The following is a 26,251-nucleotide window of genomic DNA, read 5'->3' on the forward strand; positions in this document are numbered from 1 at the left end:
AGAGTAAAGCATCGTTCGAACTACTGAATTCGTATCGTATTCGTGAAAAGTTTTTGTAAAAGAGAAAAAGAACAGATTGTACCCACGTGAAAAATAGCACAAAAGAAGGGAAAAACAACAATACTGAGGATATCCTTCAAATATTTAAAAATCAAAAACAAAAACTACAATAAATAAGCAGTGTGTTCCATTTCACCTTCGCATTGCTAATTCATTAATAAAGTAGCTAAATATAACAAGTGAAGAAATTAAACAGAACCGGTAAAGAACACAGCTGATGTCGAAACATCTTGCTTTAAAAAATCAAAAGGAACAACTTTAGAGCATGTATAGCACAAAAATAGTTCCTCTAATCCTGGGATGGCTTCATTCTAACACAAAAAATCAGGTATTTCTAAAAAAAATTACGAATTAGAATTTGCCAATGAATCTTAATCGTGATTTCTTTTGGATCAATTATGAAACAAACCTATTCAACCCAGTCCCTACAAAATTTCCAAAGATGCATCTTAGAAGGAAAACAAAAATAGAGAAGAGAAATGATCGACGAAAGATAATCACTCATCCACATCCCCACCACTTTACTACTGCACCACCTATACCCGTCGCTTTAAGAAAGCACCTATACCAAGCCAGGTTAAAAGCAGTGCCTACACCAATAAACAAAAACAATCAAATCTATGAAAACACACAAATAAAGCTTGATATCCCGAAGAATCACCGGAAATTGGAAATATTCTCGAATCTGGCCCCGCGCTCTGACTACTGTATCTATGCGGCGCTGCTGTGTAATCGTGCCGAGACCTAGCGCTAGTTCGAGGGTCTGCCTCCTATAGGCGGCCAGTGGGGAGAAGAAGTCGGGAATCAGGGGGGCGGCTGGCCGAGAGTGCCCAGCCCCCCTCCCGTGTAGGAGGAGGCGGAACCGTGAGCGGGCCGTTTGTAGCTGGCTGTACGTGTATGTCTCTGTCTGTGTGTGTGTGTGCGTTTATTCGGATGCGTAGATGTTTTCCAGATTGAAATTTTCCACGATCGGCAAATTGTGGTCTAAGTGTATCGCGGCACCGTGTTCCCCCGAACTTTTCCCGATAAGACCAAGTTTTAGTTGTCGGTGTTGAGATTGTACGAGACTCTGTGCGTGTGTGAAGAGAATGTGCATAAAACGAGCAGCTGATAAGTGAGGAGCGTGATTCCGAAAACGATGTGGGCAACCGGTGGTGTCGTATGTTCACCGTTCTATCGTATTCTCACCGCTTGCTGTCCAATTCGACGTGGTACGAATACGAATCGAGTGAGTTCGTCAATTTTCATTTATTCTACATGATTTTTTTTTCATGAGAGAAAAATAAGAGAAATAATCCTCGGTTAGACTTTAAAAAAATCTAAGAACTGCTTGAAAATGTTGTTCGGGGACGCGGGAAGGGACACTCAGTGGCGCCGTTATTTCTTTATCTTCTTTCTTTTACTTTTTTTTTCTCGTAGTAACTTTAGCTAACATGTCATAGATCCTCTAAGACTATTTCTTAGGCCTTAGGGCCCCCGATTGATTTAATTATCTTCTTTGAGAAATAAGACCGCAACTGTGTGCCCCCGTCCCAACTTCATTTTCTCCTAGTACTGTACGAGTTTTCTCCTGAAGGGAAACATTGTTTTCGAGGATGTTCACATCGTTGCAGAAAAGACCTTTCAAACGTGTTTTTATGCTTTCCATCCTATTTTTTCGACATTGTTCTTATCTAAGCTGTTTCGAGCTTTCATTTTCCATCACCACTCCCACTTTTTTTTTCTGACATCACTGTTATCTAAACGATTTCGGGAATGGGCATGGCTGAATGAAAACTGTTGCCATGCTGCAATAGTTTTTTTTCCCGGATATTTCCTTCCAAAAGTACATTCCTGTTTCCCTATTTCTTTTTTCTTAAAGATAAAGTTTTATTTTTTCTCTCTCACGTTCTCGTTTTTTTTTGGGTTCAAAATATTCCGACCATTCCTTCCTTTTCACTTCATTACTTTCTTATTACTTTCTTTTTTCAATCGATATCTTCTTTTATATACTTCCCTGATTCAATGTGTCGTGTTTTCTCCTTCCATCAGTCCGTCCATTTCTGGATTCAAAGTTCTTTCGTGCTCGTTTTCTAAATAAATCTGTGTTTCCCGAAAATATATCGCTATTGAACGTGGACTTTTTCGTCTGATTTTGTGTGCGAAGTGATCTATGAGTAGTTTTATTTCCTATTTTCTTTCGTTTTCTTCCATAGATGTATTTTTTTGCGTATTACATGCAGATATATTGGCTGGATAGACTTCATTTCGGTTAAAATGAATAAAACAACTCTTAAAGTGCTCAGAATACTGTGGAAAAACACTGGAAAAGTAAAAATACACTGGAATTTTTCTTTCAGAATGTGGAAAATTTGACAGAATTCTCGAATTTGGTTATTTTTACTGCTTTAAATCTTTTCTTTTGTTTTCATTTATTGCATAGTAACATAAAATAATTCGTCATTATTCTGTGAAAATAGCAGTAAATTTTGAATTAGAGCTGGGAATGTATTAAACAGGGTCGAAGTCTGGTCTATAATCACTGCAACCACTTCCTGAATTTACTTCCGATTAATTGTTATTCTCCTCGTCCGACTCCAGATGTTTACAGTAACTTCGGCTTCTCTAACGTCATTATCCATTTTGCTAGTTTTGCTTGTTTAGGACCTAATTGAAGTCGATTTCTGACGTCAAAAAAATATAAGAAAGATTATGGATGAATCCTGCAAAATGTAATCGCTTTTCATGAAAGAATTACTATCGGATTTCATTTCGGCAAACATTGGCTGCCGATGACATATGGGAAGAATTAGACGTTTATTTCTATATGTACTCTTTAAAGCCCGAGCGAAATTGCATCGATCAATAATTGTCGGAGTTTTCTTTGCATAGATTTTATTTATCCATAAAACAAAGAATAATTCAATAGAATAGGATGATTTCTAATGGTTTTCAGCAATTTCACAATAGAGAGAGAGGGTTGCACTCTCCCAAAGCGATCAAACGGTTTGGGTCCTGAGACGATTTGTCATAAAGTCGAAACTCGTGAACGGCTAATTACAGCACTGTTATGCCTCTTTGCCCTCGTTATTTCCGCTTTTTTTTCGAATGTGGTCATTAACCAGCCTGGTTGAGCACTTGCGCATAAATCACCTGCTCAGTCGGTGGTGTCGTGGTTGCGATAAGGTCCCAACACGATTGTGTGTCGTCAGCGTTGTTCAGACGATTTTAGCTTTTGCATCCATGGATGTGAAATTTCAACTCACATTTAAATTTCATTAGGGGAAGACTTTTATCTGAAATTCATTGGAACAGCCTGCATCTAAAGAAACTTCGCCATCTCTTTCGATTAGCAACAATGCTGCCGAAACTTTTCGGGTCCTACAGCGATGTGCTGATGATTTAAAGGCATCACCCCACGAATCTGAGGTGGAACAGCTTTCAGGTGGAGTATGCCTATACGGGATAGTAGATTATGGAGAGAAGGGTGATCCCGTCCGTTTTTTTCCCTAATTGCCGTAAAAAACGCTCAGGAAGGTGCAGCGCCGCACAAGGCTGGCGCGCTCCAATCGAACTCGTTGTAGAAAATAGCGCGCCGGATCGCTCGAAACCGAATCTTCCGAGCCGTGTTTTTTACGGGAATTAGGAAGAAATGGGCGGAATCAACCTCCTCTCCATAATCTATGATCCCGTATACGGATACTCCATCTTAAATTCCGTACCACCTCAGATTCGTGGGGTGATACCTTTAATAAGTTACCGTACTTCCCTGCGGCACACGTCACCTCGTTGTTCTTCACAGTCGGTGGGACATTGTGACTTCATCCCCTGCCCTTCAGCGATTCAAAGCGGTTTAAATAAGATCTGGTCTCGGAGAAAATCATCGCCGCCGGTCACCGTGGTGATAATCCTGAAGCTGATTTGTGTGTGTGTGTGTGTGTGTGTGCCTGTGCCATAGAAGCCTTCATGTGTCGTCGAGCGAGTCATCCGGGGACGATGACAAGCCGCGCCGAGCGAAACCTTGCCCCAGTGAAACCCCAAAGTATCAGCAAAACAAAGGAGAAAAAAAAGGAGCAGCCACGAATTCATCATGCGTCCTGAATATCAGGGAGCAATTGTGTTAATTGATATGGATTTTTAAAGAAATTAATGTCAGACTAGTGGCCATAGATATTGTAGGAGCGTTTTATTTTTGCATCATAACCGAATAAAAGCCTCTTGATTCTGTTTATAATTTCATTTCTACTTTTTTTTTCAAATTTTGACAACTTAAAATTTCTGTAGATTAAATGAAAATTCCAAATTTATAGGTTTCTTTTTGAAGAATTGAACGTTACTGAACTACTATTGATATAAATTATAAGATTCGAGAGTAGTTCTAATTCCTAGTGATTCTTCTGGATATTATGGTTCATTTGAAAAAAAATTGTCTCCTGATTCTGTTTATAACTTCATCGCTATTTATTCTATAAATATATTATATTTATTTTTAAATTTTACAGCTAAAAATTTCTGCGAATTATGCTAAAATTTCAAAATTATAGCTTTTTCAAAAAAGAGTTGAGCGAGAAATTGCTATTGTATTATGTTTTATATTTATTATTATATTATTTATTATATTATTCGTTATTATTTTATTACTATTTTTGTAAGGTTCCATTCATTTTTAAAGCGCTTACGTTTGAAAAAGAAGAAATTCCAGGCAGGTTTATTTGTATGATTTTTCTCGAGATTTTCTCGAAACTTTAAAAAACAATATTCCACCCGTACATATTTGTTCTAGCGCATCCGCATTGATTAATTCACATCTTTAATTTAATCCACGATTGTTGAATCAGTAATAGGCAAATAACCAGTAAAGCGAGCGGTTTTTTTTTTCGGATAGATAACTCACTAATATGTATTCTAGGTCGATTTTTTTTTCCATCATCGATTTTTTTCCGAATATTCGAACACTAACTCCTTAGTTAGTGCACTTGTCGCCTATTGCATTATTTGAAGAAAAAAACTCAAAGAGAAAAGTTCTCTAACGAAATTTGAGACTTTCGAAGCGTGCTTGGTTCAATCTAGATTCAAGAAATATTGGAAAATCTCGGAGGAAAAATATACGGTATAACTAGGATAATACCAATACAATTTGTTATAAAAATGTTTTCCGGTGTTCTTACGCGTTACACATTGTTCTTGTTTTTTTTTTATTTCTACAAAATATCTATAATAAATTGAACTCTAATACTTTTCATTATGTAGAGTAGATGACGTCTAAACTATCGTATATTAACTGAGGGAAATATGAAGAAACTTTCGAGAAAAGCAACGAGTAGGAAATTAGGAAATTGAAATCGAATAAAGATGAACATTTATATGTATGGAAATGAACGGAACGCTTTGTTTAAGCAAATCGCATACGAATTCGATTGTTGGACATCGACTGGACAGAGTTTGTAAAATTCTGCATTAATTTTTTTTTAAAATTTCCTTTCGAAATGAGATTTTTTTTGTAATTATTCAGAGAAACATTGGAATGAATAATTTTCGGAAAACTTCCCCTGTAAAAAACGTGAATTTTATGTTCACTAGTTAAGGAGGACTTTTTCATAATGCTCATTTTCGTGGATTTTTTCTTCTCATAAGGGCCAGAAGTAACACAGAAAACGTATCCATGTGAATATTTTGCGTGTCTAATGAATGTTGTGTCCTTTAAAAATAAATTTTTAGCTGTAATGAATAATTATGGGGCTAAATTTAGTTAATTAATTTTATTATATATTATTATTTTATTTATATTAAATTATTGTTATTATTGTTTTCTGGTTTTTTCGTTGCGATGATGTCATCCCTTCAAATATTTTTCAAGTCGCTGGTTTCTAGTAGTTTATGATCAGGTATCCGAGCATAAAATAGCGAAATGAGGTGCTTTTTCTTTTCTTCTAAGCTTCTTTCATTTCAAAGATCGAGTAAACATAACTGTCGAACATACATCTGGATGAGATCCTAATAGATCTCTTGTTTCTCCCTGAAAAACGGAAATTTCCAGATTTTTTGTGTTTTTCCCACTATTCGATAGTGCCTATATCGCAATAAAGACTTCGTCTTATCTCTGGAATTATTTCCCTCAGAAAATTATACTTAGCTGTTAGGATGGAATCGTTTTTCTGGGATAATTCTGTTCTCCTATTATTTCTTTCTATTTTTTAAATTTTTTTAATCTCCCATAATAGATACATTTAACATTTTAAGGCTATTAGCCGAACAATAAACAGAAATTCCGATAAACTTCAGTGAAATTGTCCCTTTTTTTCCTCCACAGTCCCCGTTTGGAGCCATTTAATCCCATGTTTTTCCCTTCACACCGCCTTTGGACCTTGAAATCATTGGATTAGATTAGTTTCAGCTGTAAATTCGCGTTCATTCCGTGCACTCGGCCGCGCTACTAGCGCCCGCCATTATTCTCATTCCACGTCATTTTTTTTGTTCCATTTCGCATTTCTTCCGTCTTACATAGTCTTTTTTTTAAATTCGCATCATCAACTCAGTAAAAGTAATAAAACGCTATTCACGGCTTCGTTGTTAGGGCAACAGGACCATTTCGATTCAAACTGCAGCCCACTTTACTGCTATTTCCAGTATCCATGTGTGGTAATTTTGATGGATTAGTACTCGCTACGAAGAGAGGAAAAAAATACTTCTCTAGAAGAATGCACACGGATTTTTATAGAACATGGACGAATTTTATTGTGTACTACACGACGGGAAAATTTTGTCCTGTATAAATTATTATTATATTATAATTATTTCAACTATTATTATATTATTTATTATTATTATTATATTATTATTATGACTATTATTATAATTTTTTAAATAAATATTCATTCTATTCAATAAATTTCATTATAATGAATGCAAGCGTTGAGCAATCCAACTCAGACCCCCTTGGTGTACGAGTTTTCCGCCCGCTACATGGTGTTCAGGTGATTTTCCTATATAAATCCATGTTACTGAGCGTACATATGTAAACTCGTCCTCTAAGAACAACCAACCAAATGACTTGTTTTGTTTTTTTTTTCTTTCTAATTTTTTTTCCGCGTTACCTATGAGACACCTATGTACCTCCCGAAGGTAAATATGTAGATGGTGTTAGTTTGGACGTTTGGTCGAATTAGCACAATTTTTATTGGGTCATCCCGTAAATAATAATAATAATAATAATAATAACAATAATCGTATTAATAATAGTATTAATAATAATAATAATCATAGTAATAATAATATATAATAATAATAAATAAATAATAATAATAATAATAATAATAATATATAATAATAATATATAATAATAATAATAATAATAATAATAATAATAATAATATAATAATAATAATAATATAATAATAATAATAATAATAATAATATATATATATATATATATATATATATATATATATATATATATATATATATATAATAATAATAATAATATAATATAATAATATATATATATATATAATATATATATATATATATATAATATATAATAATAATATAATAATAATAATAAATAAAAAAAATAAAAAAAAAAATAAATAATAATAATAATAATAATAATAATAATAACAATAATCGTATTAATAATAGTATTAATAATAATAATAATCATAGTAATAATAGTAGTAATAGTTATAAAATAGTAATAATAGCGGTTATAATAATATAATATAATAATAGTAATAGTATAAATAATAATAGTAACAATAATAATAATAATAATAATAATAATAATAATAATAATAAATAATAAATAATAATAATAATGACAATAATAATAAAATTAGTAATTCTTTTGTCTTTGAAAAACAAAATAATCAGGATTTTTTGAAGTCAAAAATATACCATCTTCCATTTTCCATATGCCTCTTACGTATTTCCTGTACCCCTGCAATGCTCCTCTTTCAAAATTCACTTACTCATGACCAAAAAACACGTCCTTTCCCATGGGGAAAAAACCACATTATTTATGGAATGAGCCAATAGTTGTGTGTTTATGTTCGGCTAATAGCGACTCTAAACTAAGTGTTAACCGCTTCTGGATTTCTTTTCATTTTTTTCTATTTTTAGCTTTTTTTAAGTGCTAAACAGTAAGGGCATGTCATAATTTTCGAAGGATGGGATTTCTAGAGAATTTACGAAAATTTCCCTAGCAGAGTTCTAGTTGTTCTGTCAGTGTTTTAAACAATTTTCTGGGAACTTTCGAAAGGTTTTTTTTCTTCTCCTAAAATTTATCAATACAATGCTTCGTTTTCTCCTGTCTCCTGATCCAGGGAAAAAAGTTTTTGTCGGATTTACATGACGTCATAAGTGCATACCTTTTGGATGATTGAATGAACTGCTATGTTTTGATCTTAAAGTCGCTCATAATGTCCTTAACGACGCAAATCTCCGATGTCAGTGGAACGTAATCGTCTTATCATCGTCATTCATTCATTCAAACATAGTTTTTCTCTGATATGTAATATTTTTAATTTAGTGCCGTGTTTTAGTTTCACAGAGATTTTTCAATGATTTTTCTTTGTCTGAAATATTTGTTTGGACACGTTTGATAAATCTCCTCAAGTGTTTTTCTTTTTCTTTTCTCTTTTTTTTTCAACAATGACAGACAGTTAAACTTGCACATACATACATATCTCTGGAATAACGTGTGTTTTGTTCAGGGTTCCATTGAAAATCTGAATTTCTATTTGAAATTCCCTGAAATTATCCCTTGCTTCTGTTTTTATTATTGTAATCAAGGGGAATTTTGAATTACAAAAAACAAGAAATAATGGGCATAGGAGTTTTTAGTCTGTAATTGCAGTTCGCCAACAATTTTACTGGTAATTTTTATTTTTTTGTTTCTTTTCCCTTTCCTGGGTTTTTGTACTAATTTTAAAACTGAAAGCAGAAAAAAAAATAAAAAATTGAGACAAAAAACTACTAAATTCATGTATTAAATTAATTTAATTTCAGTACCAATCATCAACTCAAAAAACTGTAGATATCGGCGATGTACCGTCATTCACATCGAAAACGCTTGCGGTTCAACCGGACGGTGTTCTACCGCCATCGGTGCCAGCCGGTCAAGAATACGGCGAAATTCTTGCACGAATCGATTACGATTTTTCACAGAACAAGGTAAGAAATTGGGAATTTTACAGTTCTTCGTTTTTTTTTTTCAAAAAGAATTTCTTTTTAAATCGTTTGAATTTGCTGCTTTTTTTGTCTGGGATTTTCATGGTTTCGAGCTGTGTCTGTCCGGGATAAATGAGGATTTCCACCGCATCCACTAGTCTAGTAGTCGATGAAACTGCAAAGCTGCTGGCCTGGGTCCCGTCGCCTGCTACATCGCCATCTCCCAATAACGTTGATGGCGATTAAATGGCAGGGAGGCTGGGATCGTCGAAAGTGAAACAAAACCCGCACTCACCGATAATAATCACCGCGCCTGAGGGATGCGTGGGTGGTGGGGGTGAATGTGTGCTGAGTGTCGGTCGGTGTTATACGTCTCTCTTGAATGAACCCGAACCAATTTTCAATTTTTCTCCTGACGGAAAGCATCCTTTCATCGCTAACTGCGTTTATAGTCGCATCGCAAGTATAGTCCAAAGCACATTGGAATTAAGGAAAGAGCTGGAATGGAAAAAGGAAAAAGAAATTTCTGGTTTTTCTCACGGGATAGGACATAATTTGTAAGTACTGCACTGCAAGAACTCGAATCATCCTCGACAAATCCAGTCAATGGAACTACCAGAGGCACTACGGGTATCAGTTCACCCGACAATACAACTCTTTACAGCCATAAGATTGACGAAATGTAACAGTGTAAAGTGGATTTCATTCTGGAAATGAGTTGAATGAAAATGGAATAAGTTGTTCTACATTAAACAGTTCCACTTCGCTACAGTTACATCTGTAAAGAGTTGCATCGTCGGGAAAACTGGGACCTATGGTGCTCAGAAATTCTCTGATTCTCAAAATAATAGGGTTTTTTTTTGCGTTCCGGCTGCCATTTCTGTAATTGACGTTATAACTGCTCACTTTTTTTTCTGGATCCTATCGTTTATATTTCTTAATAGAAATAGTATTATGCATATGATGGGCGTCAGCTCTGCAATACCAATGAGTTTTTATGTTTTTCCAGAAGTTTCTTTTAATTAAAATATACATTAACGGCGGTTATTCGTGAAAGAATCGAAACGGGCTCACTTCTCATAGAAAAAAAAACAAAGCGTGGGAACTAGCACTTCATTACGCGGTTGTCGCCGATCGGAAAACAAATTTCATGTTCAAAAATCGCCGTTCTTTTCACCTAGATTGTTTTGTGTTTTTGGAAAGAATTAAGCATGGGAATTTGTTGTTTTTCCTGGAAAATCAGGTCGTCCATAGGGATTTCCCAGTGAATGTGAGAAGGAAGTAATGTCAATCGTGTTAAGAGATAAAAAGGATAAAGTAACTGGCGTATCAATCCACTTGGGATCCACTAACGCGTTTTACTGCAATTCGTAGTGAATGCATGAATTATGAACGCGTGTTGACCTATGCAATGACTTGCGAGAGTCAGCCGATATGTCAAGTCAGTGTTTTTATCCTCCCAGGCGGGTCTGGTACCAATTTTTATGGAAAGAGGGGGGTGATTCCATCCATTTCTTCCTAATTGCCGTAAAAAAACGGCCCGGAAGATGCAGCGCATGCACGCGGCTGGCGCGCTCCAATCGAACTCATCGTAGAAAATAGCGGAACTCTCGAAGCCGTATCGTCCGGGCCATTTTTTACGGCAATTAGGAAGAAATGGACGGAATCACCCCCCTTTCCATAATCTACGATCCCGTATACGAATACTCCACCTGAAATCCGTACCACCTCAGATTCGTGGAGTGAGACCTTTAAGAAAATTATGGCTGTTCAACTGTGGCATTGATTTGAAGGGAAATTTTCCCTAAATAATCCATATTCCACATGACATATTGAAATAATCTGCTCCTTGGTCTCTCTCATTTTTTTGGATAAAAAACTTGTTGGAAAAATTCAGTTTTGGAGAATAATCACATCCTCAAGCTCTGTTTGAGGAGTTTTAAACCTGCATATCAGAGTAGTAGAGATTTTTCCCGTTGAAATTTGTTAGGAGACACATCGTTCACTGAAATCCTGAAATTTAAACTAGAAAATATTGAAAAACACCAACAACACTGGTCGATGATTTCACCGTGGGACCCACGGTGACATATGATGTTGTAGTGTTTCCGGATGGAGCAACCTGCGATTGCTGGCCGGATATCCGCAATTGAACTCAATTATCAGAACCTAGAGACCTAAATGCATGATGGTCAATTTACGAAGTATATTCTTAGTTGGTATTTCGATATGTAAACGGGGAATTTCTGAGATTTCCCCCAGTAAATGCATCGAGAATGCTTTTTTTCTGTAAAAAAAAGTAGACAAGTTTTTTTTCCATCACGTCCAAGTCTGTCAGCTCATGCTCCGGGCTGTAAATCTAGATTTACATACTTTTATCTCTGTTTCTTCAATGTTTGCTTTTGCAAGAATTTTTTTCTTGCTATTAGCTTTGCTTTTCTGGTTAAAAAGAACTTCTCTGCGGGACAGCGGTGAATAGAAAGAATAGTAAATGGTAGGTGTAGGAATAGAATAAACTATAAAGTAAAATATTAGTAACAAGTAATACAAAATTTTCTTCCAGCCTGAAATCTACTGCCTCCTGCAAAAAATTCCTGCAAAACCTAAATTACAGCGCATATTTAGCGTTACAAGTTCAATATATTCTAAAAAGTACACTGAAAAAAAAACTCAGACGATTTTTTCGTGTTCCTCTTCTCATTAGCCATCCCCCATTGGAAAAAACATTGTGCTGTTCTGGAAAAATTCATGAACAAGGGGGAAAAAATGGAAGAACCAAGAAGATAATTGGCGAAAAAAATGAAGTTTACTGTAATCGATGTACGATGAAAGAGAAATTTATTCCTTCCGACGAACTTTAGAGGTCTTCTAACAATTCTAGAAATTCTATTCAAGAAAATTATAGCGAAACGGGGAATTGTTCAACTTTTTCCTGCTTTCAAACAAATTTGTACTTTTGAAAAGAAAGCAGAGATTAAACATTACATTGAAATTTGTGGTGGAAAAGAGAACAAAGAAAAAAAAAACGGGAGAAGAAAAGAAAAAGGAAGCAATAGCGAAGAAAAGAAAATAAGGAAATGAATTACAATTAAAATTAAATTATTAATAAACGAAAAAATAAAATTAAGAGGACTAAGGGAACTGAAAACGGTGATTTTCTGAACTTCCTGGGCGGATTTCTTTTTTATTTCTGAGTTTAGTAAAAATTTCCCTGTTTCAATAGGGATGTTTATTCTCCACAGGAAGATCCGCGGTGTTCGCTGACGCAGTACTCATCAATTCCACGGGGATTTCTTTGGCGTTGCGTTGCAGTGCTGGGATCATTCCTTCTGCGGCATTTCCAGGATTTTCTGTTATCGTTGAACTTTTCAAGAAACCTCCAAGCTTTCCAAAATCCAAGTGATCTTTGACGTTTTGATGTCGTTTCAGCGGGATTTTATGTCGGAAAGAAGTGGGTGGTTGGATTTCTCGTCGGGAGCCGATACCTTTTTTTTCACGATTTTCTAGGATTTTCTAGGATCCGCAATACATATCCTGGAAAAAAATGTGCTGTAGTTCCGTGATCTGATCTCTCCGTGTCTCGTAAGCGGGTGGAATTCGGTTGGAACGACATTGGGTATCCGTTTCCATCGTTGCCTATTGGTTAACGCAGCAATAACAATTGAACGGGTTCTAAATCCACAAATTCCTCCAGAATTGTATCTGCTTTTCTAAATATTTATTCGTTCTCGTTCCAGTTTTTTTCTCGGTATTTTTTAAAATATGTGTTCCACTTAATCGGATATTTTTCTATATTCCATATTTTGTTATATTATCATATTATTTATATTCCATATTTTGTTTCTACTTTATTGGATATTTTTCTTGAAAAAAAAAAGCCGGAATCTAGTTAAACCATCTGTTTTGCAAACTTTAAACTATATAAATATATTTTCTGACATAAAAAAAAGATTTTTCTGATTGAAGAATACATTGGAAAGGAATACAGAAAACGGAAAAAAATTGGTTTTATATTTTGAACGTTGATTTATTTGGTTTACATAATCATTGTTTTTTTTTTTGAAGAAAACTTTATTTTTCTTTCAACTGGTTAGGAAAGGGAATTTTTTTTTTGAAAATTGTTTCACGTTTCCGAAAAAAAAGCAATCAACACCAATTTTTTCTTTCTTCTTTCCCAGAATTCCCAGAAAATGAAATTTTCTGTGGATAAGGTGTACTTGAACTGGGTGTCATCCGAGTTGCAGATCGGATGACGTTTTTTTCCCCCTCCGCACCGCCGCTTTGCAGTTTCATTCGAATCCAGAATGTGTGTGAAATAAAGTTCGGGATTTGATTAACTGCTGAATCTTGTAATTTCCAGCTGGCTGTCACAATTCTCGAAGCGCACGGTTTACCGGCAATGGATCGTAATGGAATGTCGGATCCGTATGTGAAAATATGTATTCTGCCGGAACGAAAGCAGAAATATGAGACAAAAATCATACGAAACTCATTGAATCCCGTCTACAATGAGACATTCTTATTTTCAGTAGGTTTTTTCATTCATTCAATCATTTTTTTCCTTTTCTCCTTAAAAATTAAAGAGGTCGCTGGAAGTTCATCGTTCGTTTTTTTTTTCTCTCAACGCTTCTCTCAATGGTTAGTTTATTAATAGCATTTTTCACACGGAACTATACAAGCACATTCGCAATGCATAAATGTACATGTACGTTACGATTTTACGCTACGACACAATAAAAAACAACTTCTAGTAAGCGGAGTTATTTGTTATTCATTGAAGAGCTATGACGGCATGTCTTCTGGCCGACGGCGGCCGGCTGCCGGGCGCTGGACCTCATTTTTACTTCACTGCTCGGCCAGGGACCAAATATTTCCAATCCGACCTCAAAAATCTGGAATTTTTTTTTCCAGCTACCCTTCAACGAACTACAATCAAAAACGTTGATGTTGACCGTGTACGACTATGATCGACTATCAAAAGATGATAAAATGGGTCAACTATCGATTCCGCTCGAATCAATCGATTTCGGAACAACAACGGAAATCTGTCGATATCTATGCAAACCGGAGAACGACGACGATGTGAGTGGCGGTGCTGAATAATCAGGCGAATTTTGATGAGCACTCCGTTTTTGGGGGGCCATTAATGATGCCCGTAGCCGTAGATGCGGCACAAAGTTCCCGGGATTTTTTTTTTGCTTTGCAGAAAGGGAAGTAAAGAATTTTCTTTGCGAAGTAGTTCAGGAAGAGGTAGAGAGGGGAAAAAGAGGTATAATGTGAAGCATAAAGAGATAAGGACCAGTTCTCGTTCCCCTTTCGCGGGTAAAATTATCGAGTAGTGCTTAGAAGATGGCTGCTGACGTTAGATCAATTATAGAAAATCGAAGAAAAAATCCCTGAGGGCAGCCAGAGACGTAAGGTTTTTTTAGGACGTGAGACGTAAGGTTTTTATACCTCATAGGATTCATAGCAGACAGCCTTAAAGAAACCATTGATATTTGGGATTTTTCTTCTTCGGATTGAAAAAAAAAATCCCAAAAATTCCTCTACTTTTTTTCTATGATTATCAAATTTTAAAACTTATTCCATATGCGACTGCACCACATATTTTTTGCTGTGTTTACCACTTACTTTTTCTCAGTTTATTATTATTTTATCATTGTATTATTTATTTATTTATTTTTAGTTTTACTAGTTTTTATATCAAGCTGATTTTCTGGAGAACTTCTCGTTTAGTTTATAGTCACATTTTCTCAGTTCACAATCATTTCGGCATAAAATTTTTGTTTATCCAAAATTATAACAAGCTGAAAATATGTCGCAATGCCAATTTTTAAGCATTGCAATGTGATGTGTGATCATTGCAGTTTTACTGTTATTTTCTCCTTTTTTCGCATCATGTTCTGCTAGTAGCGCTCATTCCCGTTGATTTAATGACTTCTTTGAATGAGCAGAAATTTTTGTAACGATATAACCGCGAATGGAGAAAGTTCTATATAAAATCTCAGTATTTTTAAATTTTCTTTTTCATGAATTTCTTTTTAATTTCAATTTTTAACCGCATTTTTTTGGATTTTTAATTTTTTCCATGTTGCATATTTACGTTTTGGTGTTTTTTGGCTCACGTTTCTCCCCTTCCTTCCTTCCGCTATGATCAATTTCGGAAAACATTCATATTTTTGCGTTTTATATCATTTCATGGACGCTTTTACGGCTGGATTGCTACGTTTGCTTTCTACAAATATATTTTTTTTCGAAAATCCAAATTTTCCTCGGAAATTAGCTGTGCGAATTAAAAAAAAGCAGAATATAATAGGTTTTACTTTGAAAATAAGTGATTTTTTTCACGAATATTCTTTCCTTAGAAAATCTTACTCTTTTCAAAATTTGCTATGTGGATTGAGGAAAAAAAAAGCAGAATATAGATTTTACTTTGAAAATACTTTGAAAATCAGTGGTTTTTTTTTCCATGTGTTGCTTGACATGTTTTTGGATGAATTTTTACATATCGGGCTAAATTTCCAAATTACTTATGAATTGCATCGTAGCGAAACAAAAACATGTTTCAGAAGATTTTGTAGAATTTTTTTTTAGTGCCTGTAAGCTTAATTACTCGTAATTTTGTGGAAAATTCTGGAAGAAATTCTGAAAGAAGGAGGAGGAAAAAAGGGGGAGATGTATTCTTTTTTCTCATCCATCCTTTAACATATATTTCCTGATCTTTTTTTCCTCCCTAACCTCTAATTTCTCTAACTTCTGAGAAGAACGTTCTCGAAATTCAATTATTCGGTAGTGCACTCGGCTCGTTCAATCATACTTTTTCATTTAATGGATTTAGCGTTTAATGCACACATTATATGCGTTTTCTGTTAATTAGTTCAGGATCGCCTAGTGAGTGGAACGTAATGGAAAATTAAGTTGAATTTCTTGGAAAAAAAAAGACAGGAAAACTCCTTCCACTTTTTGTTTCCTTTTTTCCTTTTTTCTTCCTTTTCTTTAGAGATTTTAAAGATTCAAGAATCAAGGTTTCTTTAAAGATTTAAAGATTAAAAAAAGATTTTAAAAATTTCCTCACTTTTTCCCCCTTTTTTCCGTTTTTCCTTCCTCCTTCTCCTCAATTTCTTTTTCCTGGAAGCTGCACAAAAATCACCTGCAAAAAGTCTAGACAACCCTATTAATGTTCGAAGCGCTGAATTTATTACACCGCCCGATTTTAACTACCCGAGAATAGCTAATTATTCGGTCCTACGGCGATAATTACCCAGACATTAAGGCAGTAAATGGGCGTAATGGGCTGAAAAATTCATGGCGTGTGAAGTTGCATTATGAGAAGCGAAAAGAGGGAATTTCTCGGTTTACGTTTGGGGGGTTCATTTTTCCCGAGGATCATTTTCCAGAAAGAATACTTTAATGATTCCCATAATCTAATGGTTGCCTTTTTCTGTTTTTCAGCGTGAATCTCGACTTGGTGATATCTGCTTCTCGACGCGATATCGTCCTGCCACTGGTACCGTAACCCTAACCATTATGGAAGCGAGAAATTTGAAAAAGATGGATGTGGGCGGTTCTTCGGGTGAGTGTTCATTTCTATTCTCATTATTATTATTCTTACGTATAATTTATTATTAAGAAGAATCCAAAGGAGTCTTGAGAAAATCCCGTGGGAAACTGAGAAATTCTAATTTCTAGGACTCACCAAAAATCTAGACGTTCACAGAATCCTTGCCTCGGGGAATCTGGATAGCAGAGCATAGAGCAGCTTTAAAGGGATTACCGAGTTTTCTCCTGAGATTTTCTGAGGATTTGTAAAGTTAGGAAACAGTTGATCCGAGAAGAATTATAATTCTGATAGAAGTTTTTTTTTTCTAAAGAAAAATCTACATCAACTCTAAGAAAATTTGGAAACGATGAAATATGCGAGAACCGTGTTCTGAATCCGTGGATTTCTTCTCTTTTTAACTCCGCAAGATAGTGAAGATTTGATTCGAGAATAGATTCTTAAGTCTTAAGTAAATAAATAAATAAAATAATAATAATAATAAAATAAATCTTAAGATTCGATTCTAGAATCCTGGAAAATTATGTCAGATTTCTCCTAAAGGACAAAGATAATCCAGGGGAAAAATCTCTGAGCCCTCCTAAAAGGGGATAGTTCTCAGAAAACATCCATCTCAATCACGACGTGTTAATTATGCTGGCCTTTTCCTACGTATCCAACCGAGGCTAATCCTCTATCTCCTAGAATTGGTTGAGGATTACGTTAATCTACGATCACTAAAAATCACTATAGCCTTCTTTTTCTCTGAATAATTTATTTACAGAAATTTTAAACTGTAAATTTTCTGGATGTCAGCTAAGACGTGGATTTGTTGAGCTGTGTTGGTGAACAGAAATTGAGGCTTAGCTATTTTCCGAGTTGTGAACCTCTCCAATTTTGAACAGTGGAAAATTTTTTTTCGACTGCTCCACTACGTTTTCTCGCTGTCTTCATTGTTTTTATGACAAAATTTTAAGGGAATCATTTAATATTTGTCGATTAATCTTATTACTTTATCTATTTAACGTTATTTAATTCTTGAATATCTATGGAGAAAAAAAAATAACTGAAAATAGGTGTATTCTTTTCTGGATCTAATTTCCGGAAGACGTCTAAACCCCAGTGGATACCTTTTAAAGTTCAAAAAAAGAATATATATTCAATATTAGTTGAGTGAAATTTTTTTCTGGATCTAATTCCCAAAAGACGTCTAAAACCCAGTGGTGATCACTTAAAGTTTAAAAAAATATTAGTCCAGAGAAAAATAACCAGGATTTTCTCATTACTCATAGAAGAACTATGGTTTCTATACTTTCTCACCCGCGTAGGGGTATGTGTAGTTTGGAAAAAAAAAAATTTTCTTCTTAGTCATTCTATTTCATATTTAATATACTCTGAATCATTTTCTCATGTGACCTCCTTCTCCTTGAAAATTAGTTCGTCTACTTCCTAGTAACTCCGGTTAGACTGATGTCCGGAGGGTCCCGTCTTTGTGGCGAAGCGATTTCATTTTCGACACTTTCCCACGGATTTTTTTCTTGTAAACACTCGGCGAATGCCACGTTCCTCGTTCCGAAAATCCTTTAGAATCCTCGCACATTCGAAGCGGGGAACTCGTCCTCTTATCGATTCATTTTGACGTTATGAAGCTCTAACATAACGGAAATTTGTCCAGGAAGAGAAGAGGGATTTCTACGACGAGAACTAAATAGAGCGGGGGTTTCCTTGATTTGTGTGGAAGTATATTTACGGATGGGATGAGATGCGGAGGAGAGGGGATTAAAAGCATCAGCCCACGAATCTGAGGTGGTACGGATTTCTGAGACTGTCCATTTCTTCCTAATTGCCGTAAAAAGACGGTCGAAGAAGATGCGGCGAGTGCACAGCAAGGCTGGCGCGCCCCAATCGAACTCGTTGTAGAAAATAGCGCCCCGGTTCTTCCGAGCCATTTTTTACGGGAATTAGGAAGAAATGCATTCCGAGCTCATCCGCTTTTTATTCTTGTCCATAAATGTGGAACTCCAAGAGTTTCATTTACCGGTACCACTTTTTTTAGGACGTAAATTTAAAATATCGTAAATTGTAATGTGATACAAAACATAAAATGTAATGTGTCATACATTAGTGGTCATATCGATTTTCTCTGCAGCACATCCTTAAAGGCACGACTGGCGCGCTCCAATCGAACTCCATGTAGAAAATAGCACGTCGGAACGCCCGAAGTCGTATCTTCCGGGCCATTTTTTTACGGGAATTAAAAAGAAATGGGCGGAATCATCCTCCTCTCCATAGTCTCCCATCCCATATACATCCCCGTATACGAATACTTCACCTGAAATCCGTACCACCTCAGATTCGTGGGGTGATACCTTTAGGGGAGGTGGAGGAGGCTGATGAAACAGTTTTTTTTGCTTTTTTTTTTCTGGAAAATCCTCGGGTAGAACGTCATATTTTCCCCCACTTTGACGAACTCCACCTACTTTTTTTGTGCTGCTCTGTAATTCTGAGTGCACTAAAGTGAACCCGTGTTCCGCGCTATTATCGACTCACTTCCCGTACGTCATTTAATTATCGGCAGGGGGAAAATTGGCTGGAAAATTCGTTTCGTAATGTCCATTCTTCGTGAACACTAAGCGTTACTTTTGAAAAAAAAAGTTCCAACAGGAATTATGCGAGAATGAATTTCTTTATGAAAAACCCCGTACAAAAACTCTGACAACTAAGCGTCTGATGACAACGCAACATCAAGAAAGTAAAGAAATTGAGTGGAATTCTCAGGGAATTTCTTAGGATTTCTGGAAGATTTCCTGATAGGTAATTAATTTTCAGAAAATTATGATTTCTTCAGGAAAAATTTTCCTATTTTTCCTTCAATTTCTACTTCTGCCGTGTATTAGTCAGACAGTTATTAACTGCTATGATAAAAGTGTGGGTAATTGTTTTCCGGTTAGAAATAGGACAGCCTTTCTTAAAATTCGTAGAAATAGAAAAGAAATTTTGAATTTTTTAGGGTCATATTTGCTTAAGATTATATCTAGAGTCGTTTAATGAGCGGTTTTATCCTGTTTCAATGAGGTTTTTTTGGTGAATAGGCTCATTTTAGCCCCGCCCAATGCAATTTTAGTGAAATAAACTACATACACTTGTTCCGCGGAGGGTTAATGAAGTTCCTGGTGTAGAGATATAGCCTGAAAGCACTTTTTTTGTCATCGTAGGATTTTTTTGGCCTTCGGAATGCATAGAAAATATCAGAAACTCTTGAAAATTTCAAAATTATAAAAAAAAATTGTTTTGGAAAATTACTTAAAAATTATATTATATTTATTATATATTTTATTACATTTATTATATTATATTTATATATTATATTTTCTATTATATATTTTATTTATGAATTATAAATTTTTTTTTCATTTTGAGAAAAATGGAGAGAACTTTTTTGGGGATTTTATGTAGGGCGTTTTTGCAATAACGCATGCGCTTAGTACTTTTCTTCTCGAATTTTCAAATTTCTCTGATATCTGCTGAAAAAACTAAAAATTACAATGAAATCTCGCGGTTTTTTTTCTGTTATTAACGGAAATTTTGCTTTTCTTATAGGAATTCAGTGAAATTGGCATGTTGGTAGTCGTAGGATAGTGAAATAGTCGTAAGATCCATTTCAAATTCGAGGAAGTAATGAATTATTCTTTAATTAGTCAAAAATAACCTGAATATAACGTGTCGATGCGACAATTTCTTGCTCATACTTTGGATTTTCAGGAGTAGTGCAAGTATAATTAAATTCCACACGTAATTTCAAATTATTTTTCCAAATACCACACTTTATTCTGGAACATCGTCGGGGATGTCGAAAAATTCGAAAAGCGAATTTTACGATTTCGTGCTAGCGAAGCTCTACCACCTTGCTTCGCCGTTTGTTTTTTTTTTCGGCGTTAATTTATCAATTAGTGAGGGTGAAGCAGACAGCGAAATGACGGCAAAACAAAACAAAACAAAAAATCCGCCCGAAGCGGGGTTTTCATCCGTACGTCTTCAAAATCAAGCTATTTGTATAGCCGGATGGAATGTAATCCTAAAAAATCCGCCTATTCTCAAGCTAATAATATGAAATGTCGTCGGGAATTTGATGGAATGCATGCATCTTCAGGGTTTTTTCACGATTTTTTCCCCGAATAACGCTTCTTTTTTCGTTGAAACAGCAATGATCCTCAATGTCGTCGAAAAGTTTTTTAAGGAGAAGCAATTTACTAAAGGACATGTTTTTATGTGATCCGGAGAAGTTAAGCGAAACGAGCTCACGTAAATCCGCCGTATTTCCGGTGGGCGCTGTTCTTTGTTAAGGGATCGTAGACCGTAAACGAAAAAGAGTTGGGGAAATTCCTCGATCTGAATGAAAAATTTATTTCTAATTTTTCGTCCATAAATATTTTCTAATTTTTTGTCCCAAAATATTTTCTAATTTTTTGTTCCTGAATATTTTCTGATTTTTCGTCCCTAAATGGATTTCCATCGTACATGGCATAGAATCTCTCATTTTTTTTCTTCTCAGAAACGTTCACGTTTATCCTTACCTGTCTTTAAGAAATCAAGAAAGTCCATTTTGTCAAAACATTCATTTCTTTATAGAAACTTCATGGTTTTTTTCCAAAATAAATTTTGTAGTGCACAATAAGATGGACAATGGCGTTAGTGATTTCTCAAAGAATGTGATGAGGCGGGGACAGAAACTATCTTGGGTTTTTTGTCATTAGTCCTTTGATTGAGAAATCATGCGTACTGAATCATAGTCGCTTATTGAACATAAGCTAATTTAGATCTTAATTAAAACTAATTAAATAAAACTACACGAATTAAGTTTTAATTAATTCAATTAATTAATTAAATTAATTAAAACTTAATTCGTATAGTAATTATTATCAACGCTAATTTCAAACCGCCAAAAAATCATTCTGTTTTACCGAACGAAAAAGAACACTATCTAGCTGTTGGACTGTTTTCATGATAAAGTTAGGACGGGTGTAGCACAGTGGGTAAGACGTTAGGTTGCCTGCAGGATCGACTGGAGGTTCGAATCCGCCTCACCAAGCCTTTCATCCCTCCCGAGGTCAATTAATCGTAACCAGATTTGTCTGAGAGGATAAAACCACACTGACTTGACCCGTCGGCCGGCCCCCGCGAGTCATTGTACGGGGCCAGTTACACGTTCGTCGACCTCAAACGATTTTGAATTGAAGTGGAACGTGGCGTGGCGCAGGTCCCAAGCGGATTGATTAACGCTAGAAACTTTATCCTTTATTTAGTAATGATATTTCACTGAGCTCTCTACCGTCCTTTTTTAACCACTTGGAACTAAAGGGATTTGTCGTTAAGAACAGTGCAGTAATCGAGTCTTTTCTTTTCTTGTTTTTATTCTCTTTTTTTTTTTCGACGATGTCGACGTGAGGAAAATGTTGTCGAGGTCAATGTAGCACCATTTTCAATTCCGGATCTCTATTGTTTTATTTTATTTGTAGTTATTTATGTTATTAGTACCGTACTCGTCGACGTCAATGTTTTTCTTTCGTACTTCTGCGGACACGTGCATGTGACGTTACCGTAGTCATAAAGACAAAAGGAGAAATTTTGAAAAAGTCTCTAAACGCTGGTTGCATTACAACAAGATGTTTGATTCTGTAATTTTTAAGAAGCGATCATTAGTTTTACGTATATTAGAAGATTAGTGTTGTTAAATTGCGGAAAAAAAAGTGTTTGCCATACAGTACCGGGTCCATATACCGTACTACCCTCATACTGTTTCTTCTACTTATTCATTCTATTATTTCTATTCATTTTATCGATCTTATAGGAATTTTATGAATAATTTATTTTCTTAATTTCTTATATATTATTAATATTATGTTTATGTTATGCTATTTCTATGAAAGATTTCAAAATTACTCGTGCTTCCATTCAACAGAATGCCTTTTCAATGAAATCAATAATCTGATCCGAATCGATTCCAACAATAACGTTATCCGAATAGGCCGACGCCTTCGGGGCCATCAGATTTTTAATGATGGCACTGAAAATAGAATTTAATACGAAATATCCACGGAATGTCACATTTTGTTCACGAATTAAGTCGTTATGAACGGAAAATTGTTGCAATTTCGCATATTTTATGCGCTTTTCATCGATCTTATAGGAATTTTATGAATAATTCAAAAAGTACGACATATTTATATGACATATGACATATGACATATGAACCTTCGTCATGAGAAAAAAATTTATTCCACGAAAAATTGAATTTTATGATTATAGAAAGGGGGAAATTTAGATTTGTTTTCAGTTTCTGTTCAAGGTGTCGATTTTTTCTGTGCTATGAACGTAATCAATCAATGAATGGAAATAGAGGAAAAACCATGAGAAAAAATCTTTGTTCCAAGCCTACCTGATTTTTTTTTCCATAGATTTTTTTTCCCATGTACAAGGAGTACAAAAATCCGTAGTGTAGTTTTTTTCCCCTCCAATTCTCCCGAGAGCTCCGCTCTGTACGTCATTTGAATTCTGAATCCTCGTATGCTCGTATTTTAAAGTGTTTTCCAAAAATTTTCCGTTTATTTTTGGATTTTTGGTTAATATTATGGTTGGTCATTTAATTAGTATAATATTATATATGGGTATTGAAAATTTTATAGGTGAAAAGTATTTGTGAGTTAGTATTTTTGCTATTATAATAGAATGTTTTGTGTTTTTTATTCAAAGTTATATTTTTTCGCGTTTAATTTATTTATATTTAAATGAGTGAGATGTTAACTTAAGTTTAAAGTGTCAAATTTTTACCACTCCAATCCTGCCGCGTTTTCCTTTAAGCTCTTCATGTACGTGATCTGAAATCACTCCTCTTATGTGTTCGTATTTTAAAGTGTTTTTGAAATTTTTTTTTTATTTCAGAATTTTTCTGTCCATTTTTAAATGTGAAGATTTTGAAAATTTGAGCTTTTAATTGTTGTTTTATTTGTGTAAAAATGCTATTCATGTTTATTAGAAAGAAAAATTTATTAGAAAGCTATGGAAAAAAAACGTATTTGTTTGTTTACTGGCTTTCTGCAGCGTTTACTCAATTATGCACACAGCAGCGCTCGGATTTGGTTTGTTGTGAATGAGCTACGAGGCCACTCTATAAAAAAAGCCTATGATGAAAGAACCCACATGGCAAAACGAAACCTATTCATTCGCGTCAGCTCAATCACGGGAAAAATCCAGTAAAAAGTCCCACTGCGGGATTATAATTTCATGAGAAGAGAAAAAAAAAAACAAAAAAAAACGAGGAGAACAATCGATTGCTGCATTGCTTTTGACATTAAGTCACTTAACTTTTACAGCAAGAAGTTTTTTTTTTTGAGGATAGTACAGGTCAAATATGAATTTAATAATAATTTAAGTAATAATTAAGTACTAAATAACTGTAAAAGACAGAAAAAGAGTTCTAGAAAAAGAAGCAAAAATTGGGAAAATTCTGGAGAGAAATTCGTCGAAAAAAAAAGTCTTCATAACCTAAGGTTAACCTAATAACTTGAATTCGTTTAACCAAGTAATAAGCTTGCATATCAATGACATTTCAAGAGATTGATACATTTTTGAGGAAAAAATTTCTTTTTGGGTGAAGAAAATGAGACGAAAAGACAGTTTATTTTAAGAAAATTGCGAAATTGGAATAAAAAATGCTAATTAAATTTGAAAAAAAAGCTCAACTAGTTAAAAAAAATCTTTTGACTTAAAAATATCATTGTTAAAAAATAGAGCTTTTTTAAGAAATTATCAGGGATTTTTTTGGTGGTGTTTTTATTTGTGCTGAAATTACATATTGCAACGAATAACCGATTCATGCGTGAAAATCCATAAAACTTCAGATCCATACGTGAAAATCTACCTATATCATGGAAGAAAATTGCTCAGCAAGAAGAAAACATCACGAAAATACCGTACTCTGAATCCATACTACAACGAAAGCTTCCAATTCAAAATTGAGCCTTCCATGATGGATGTAAGTTGCGTTGAAATTACCCTAATGCATTAGATATGTATCGAATGAATCATTCGTATTTTTCTAGCGTGTTCACTTGGTGATATCCGTGTGGGATTACGATAAGATGAGCAAAAATGACTTTATTGGAGAGGTTAGTTTATTTCTCCAGGAGAATTAGGAGAATCAGGGAATTTTCCACGGAAATTCCTGGAATTTTTCATTTTTAGGTGACACTAGCGTCACAAGCGTTGAATTTGCCACAGGTGAGTGTTATTTTATCCAGAATTTTTCCAGAATAAGCCTATAACGAAGAGAATTTGCGTTCAGGTGACACTTGCATGTCACGAGCAATGGGCGGAGATGTTAACGTCACGACGTCCTGTCGTTCAATGGCACACGCTCCAGGAACGATGGGAAAAAGAGAAGGATAAGGATCGAAAGCATAAGGAATAGTCGTTTTCTACGTTCCTAGGATCGAGTAATCCTAGAAAGAAGTACTGCTGATCGGATAAGGCAGTACTATCATCTTCTTGTCTTGTCGGGTACACCATGTTTCCATTCGTTGAGGATCGTTTAGGTGCAAGGACCTTTGTTCTGGATGAAATTTTTTTCTGAGAAGAATTTTTAAAAATTCGAGTTTTTTTTTTCGAAAATTTGAATTAAATTTAGTTCTAATGGAATTGTTTCGTTCTCGATACGACTATCGATTAATTGTAGCGGATCAGCGATTTTTCTCAGCTGAGGTTTTCTCGGCTTCGCCTAATTCCAAGAAAAATTTTACTTCAGCTTTACTTTTATTACATAGGACTTTTTTTTTCTGATGTTTCAACGGAAATGATGCGATTACTTATAAGTTGCTCAATGTTCGGCGTAAAATCGTCCTCAAATCGTCATCGGCTGTTGTTGTTGTTTGTTGTTTATCGATCAAGTCGGTTGCAACCTCGGGAAACTGTGAATACAACAAGTGTTTTTTCAATTTTCTCAAATGACTGTAGAAAGAAAAGGGTGGTTTGGTATTTCTCGGACTACGTCGGTTTTTTCGTGGAAGAATTGTTTTTTTTTTGTTTTTGCTACCTACCGAGCCGAAAGGAATTCTCTAAATCATACCATAATGTAATACCAACGCAGGGAATCCTGGAACGGACGACATTTTTGTGAACTAAAAGTTGTTTGGAGAAGTTTAGTAACGTTTAGTGGATGTTCTAAAAAAAATCAATTGTCAGGTATCCGTTATTTGAGAAACGGAAGTCTTCTTGTAGAATTTTTACGGTTGTAGCTATGTAAAAATCAAAAGAAGAAAAGCGAGGGATGAAAATCAGGAACCGATCACCCTACTCTTTTTGTGGATTCTTCCTGAGTCTTCCTTTGTGATTTGTCTTCTCGTCCAGTGAGTTCGTGATATACAACGGATATCACAATCATCTACTTCTCTATTAGGTCAAAAATAGATGTAATCTTGTCGGAAGCAGAAATTCGTTAAAGAATTAGTTTCG

General features: G+C 34.9%; 1 protein-coding gene across 1 annotated transcript; it reads left to right on the forward strand.

Moving 5' to 3' along the window:
* Positions 1 to 1,198: 1,198 nt before the first annotated feature.
* RB195_008365 (uncharacterized protein) lies at positions 1,199 to 25,211 on the forward strand (the record flags this gene model as incomplete). The annotated part of the gene is made up of 9 exons (XM_064194816.1): positions 1,199 to 1,288; positions 9,046 to 9,210; positions 13,568 to 13,735; positions 14,119 to 14,289; positions 16,660 to 16,780; positions 24,643 to 24,776; positions 24,844 to 24,909; positions 24,986 to 25,021; positions 25,086 to 25,211. The coding sequence occupies 9 exons, from the start codon at positions 1,199 to 1,201 to the stop codon at positions 25,209 to 25,211; spliced, it is 1,077 nt and encodes a 358-aa protein (XP_064045961.1).
* Positions 25,212 to 26,251: the final 1,040 nt, after the last annotated feature.

This window comes from Necator americanus, chromosome III (assembly GCF_031761385.1).
Source record: "Necator americanus strain Aroian chromosome III, whole genome shotgun sequence".
Classification (NCBI taxonomy): domain Eukaryota; kingdom Metazoa; phylum Nematoda; class Chromadorea; order Rhabditida; family Ancylostomatidae; genus Necator; species Necator americanus.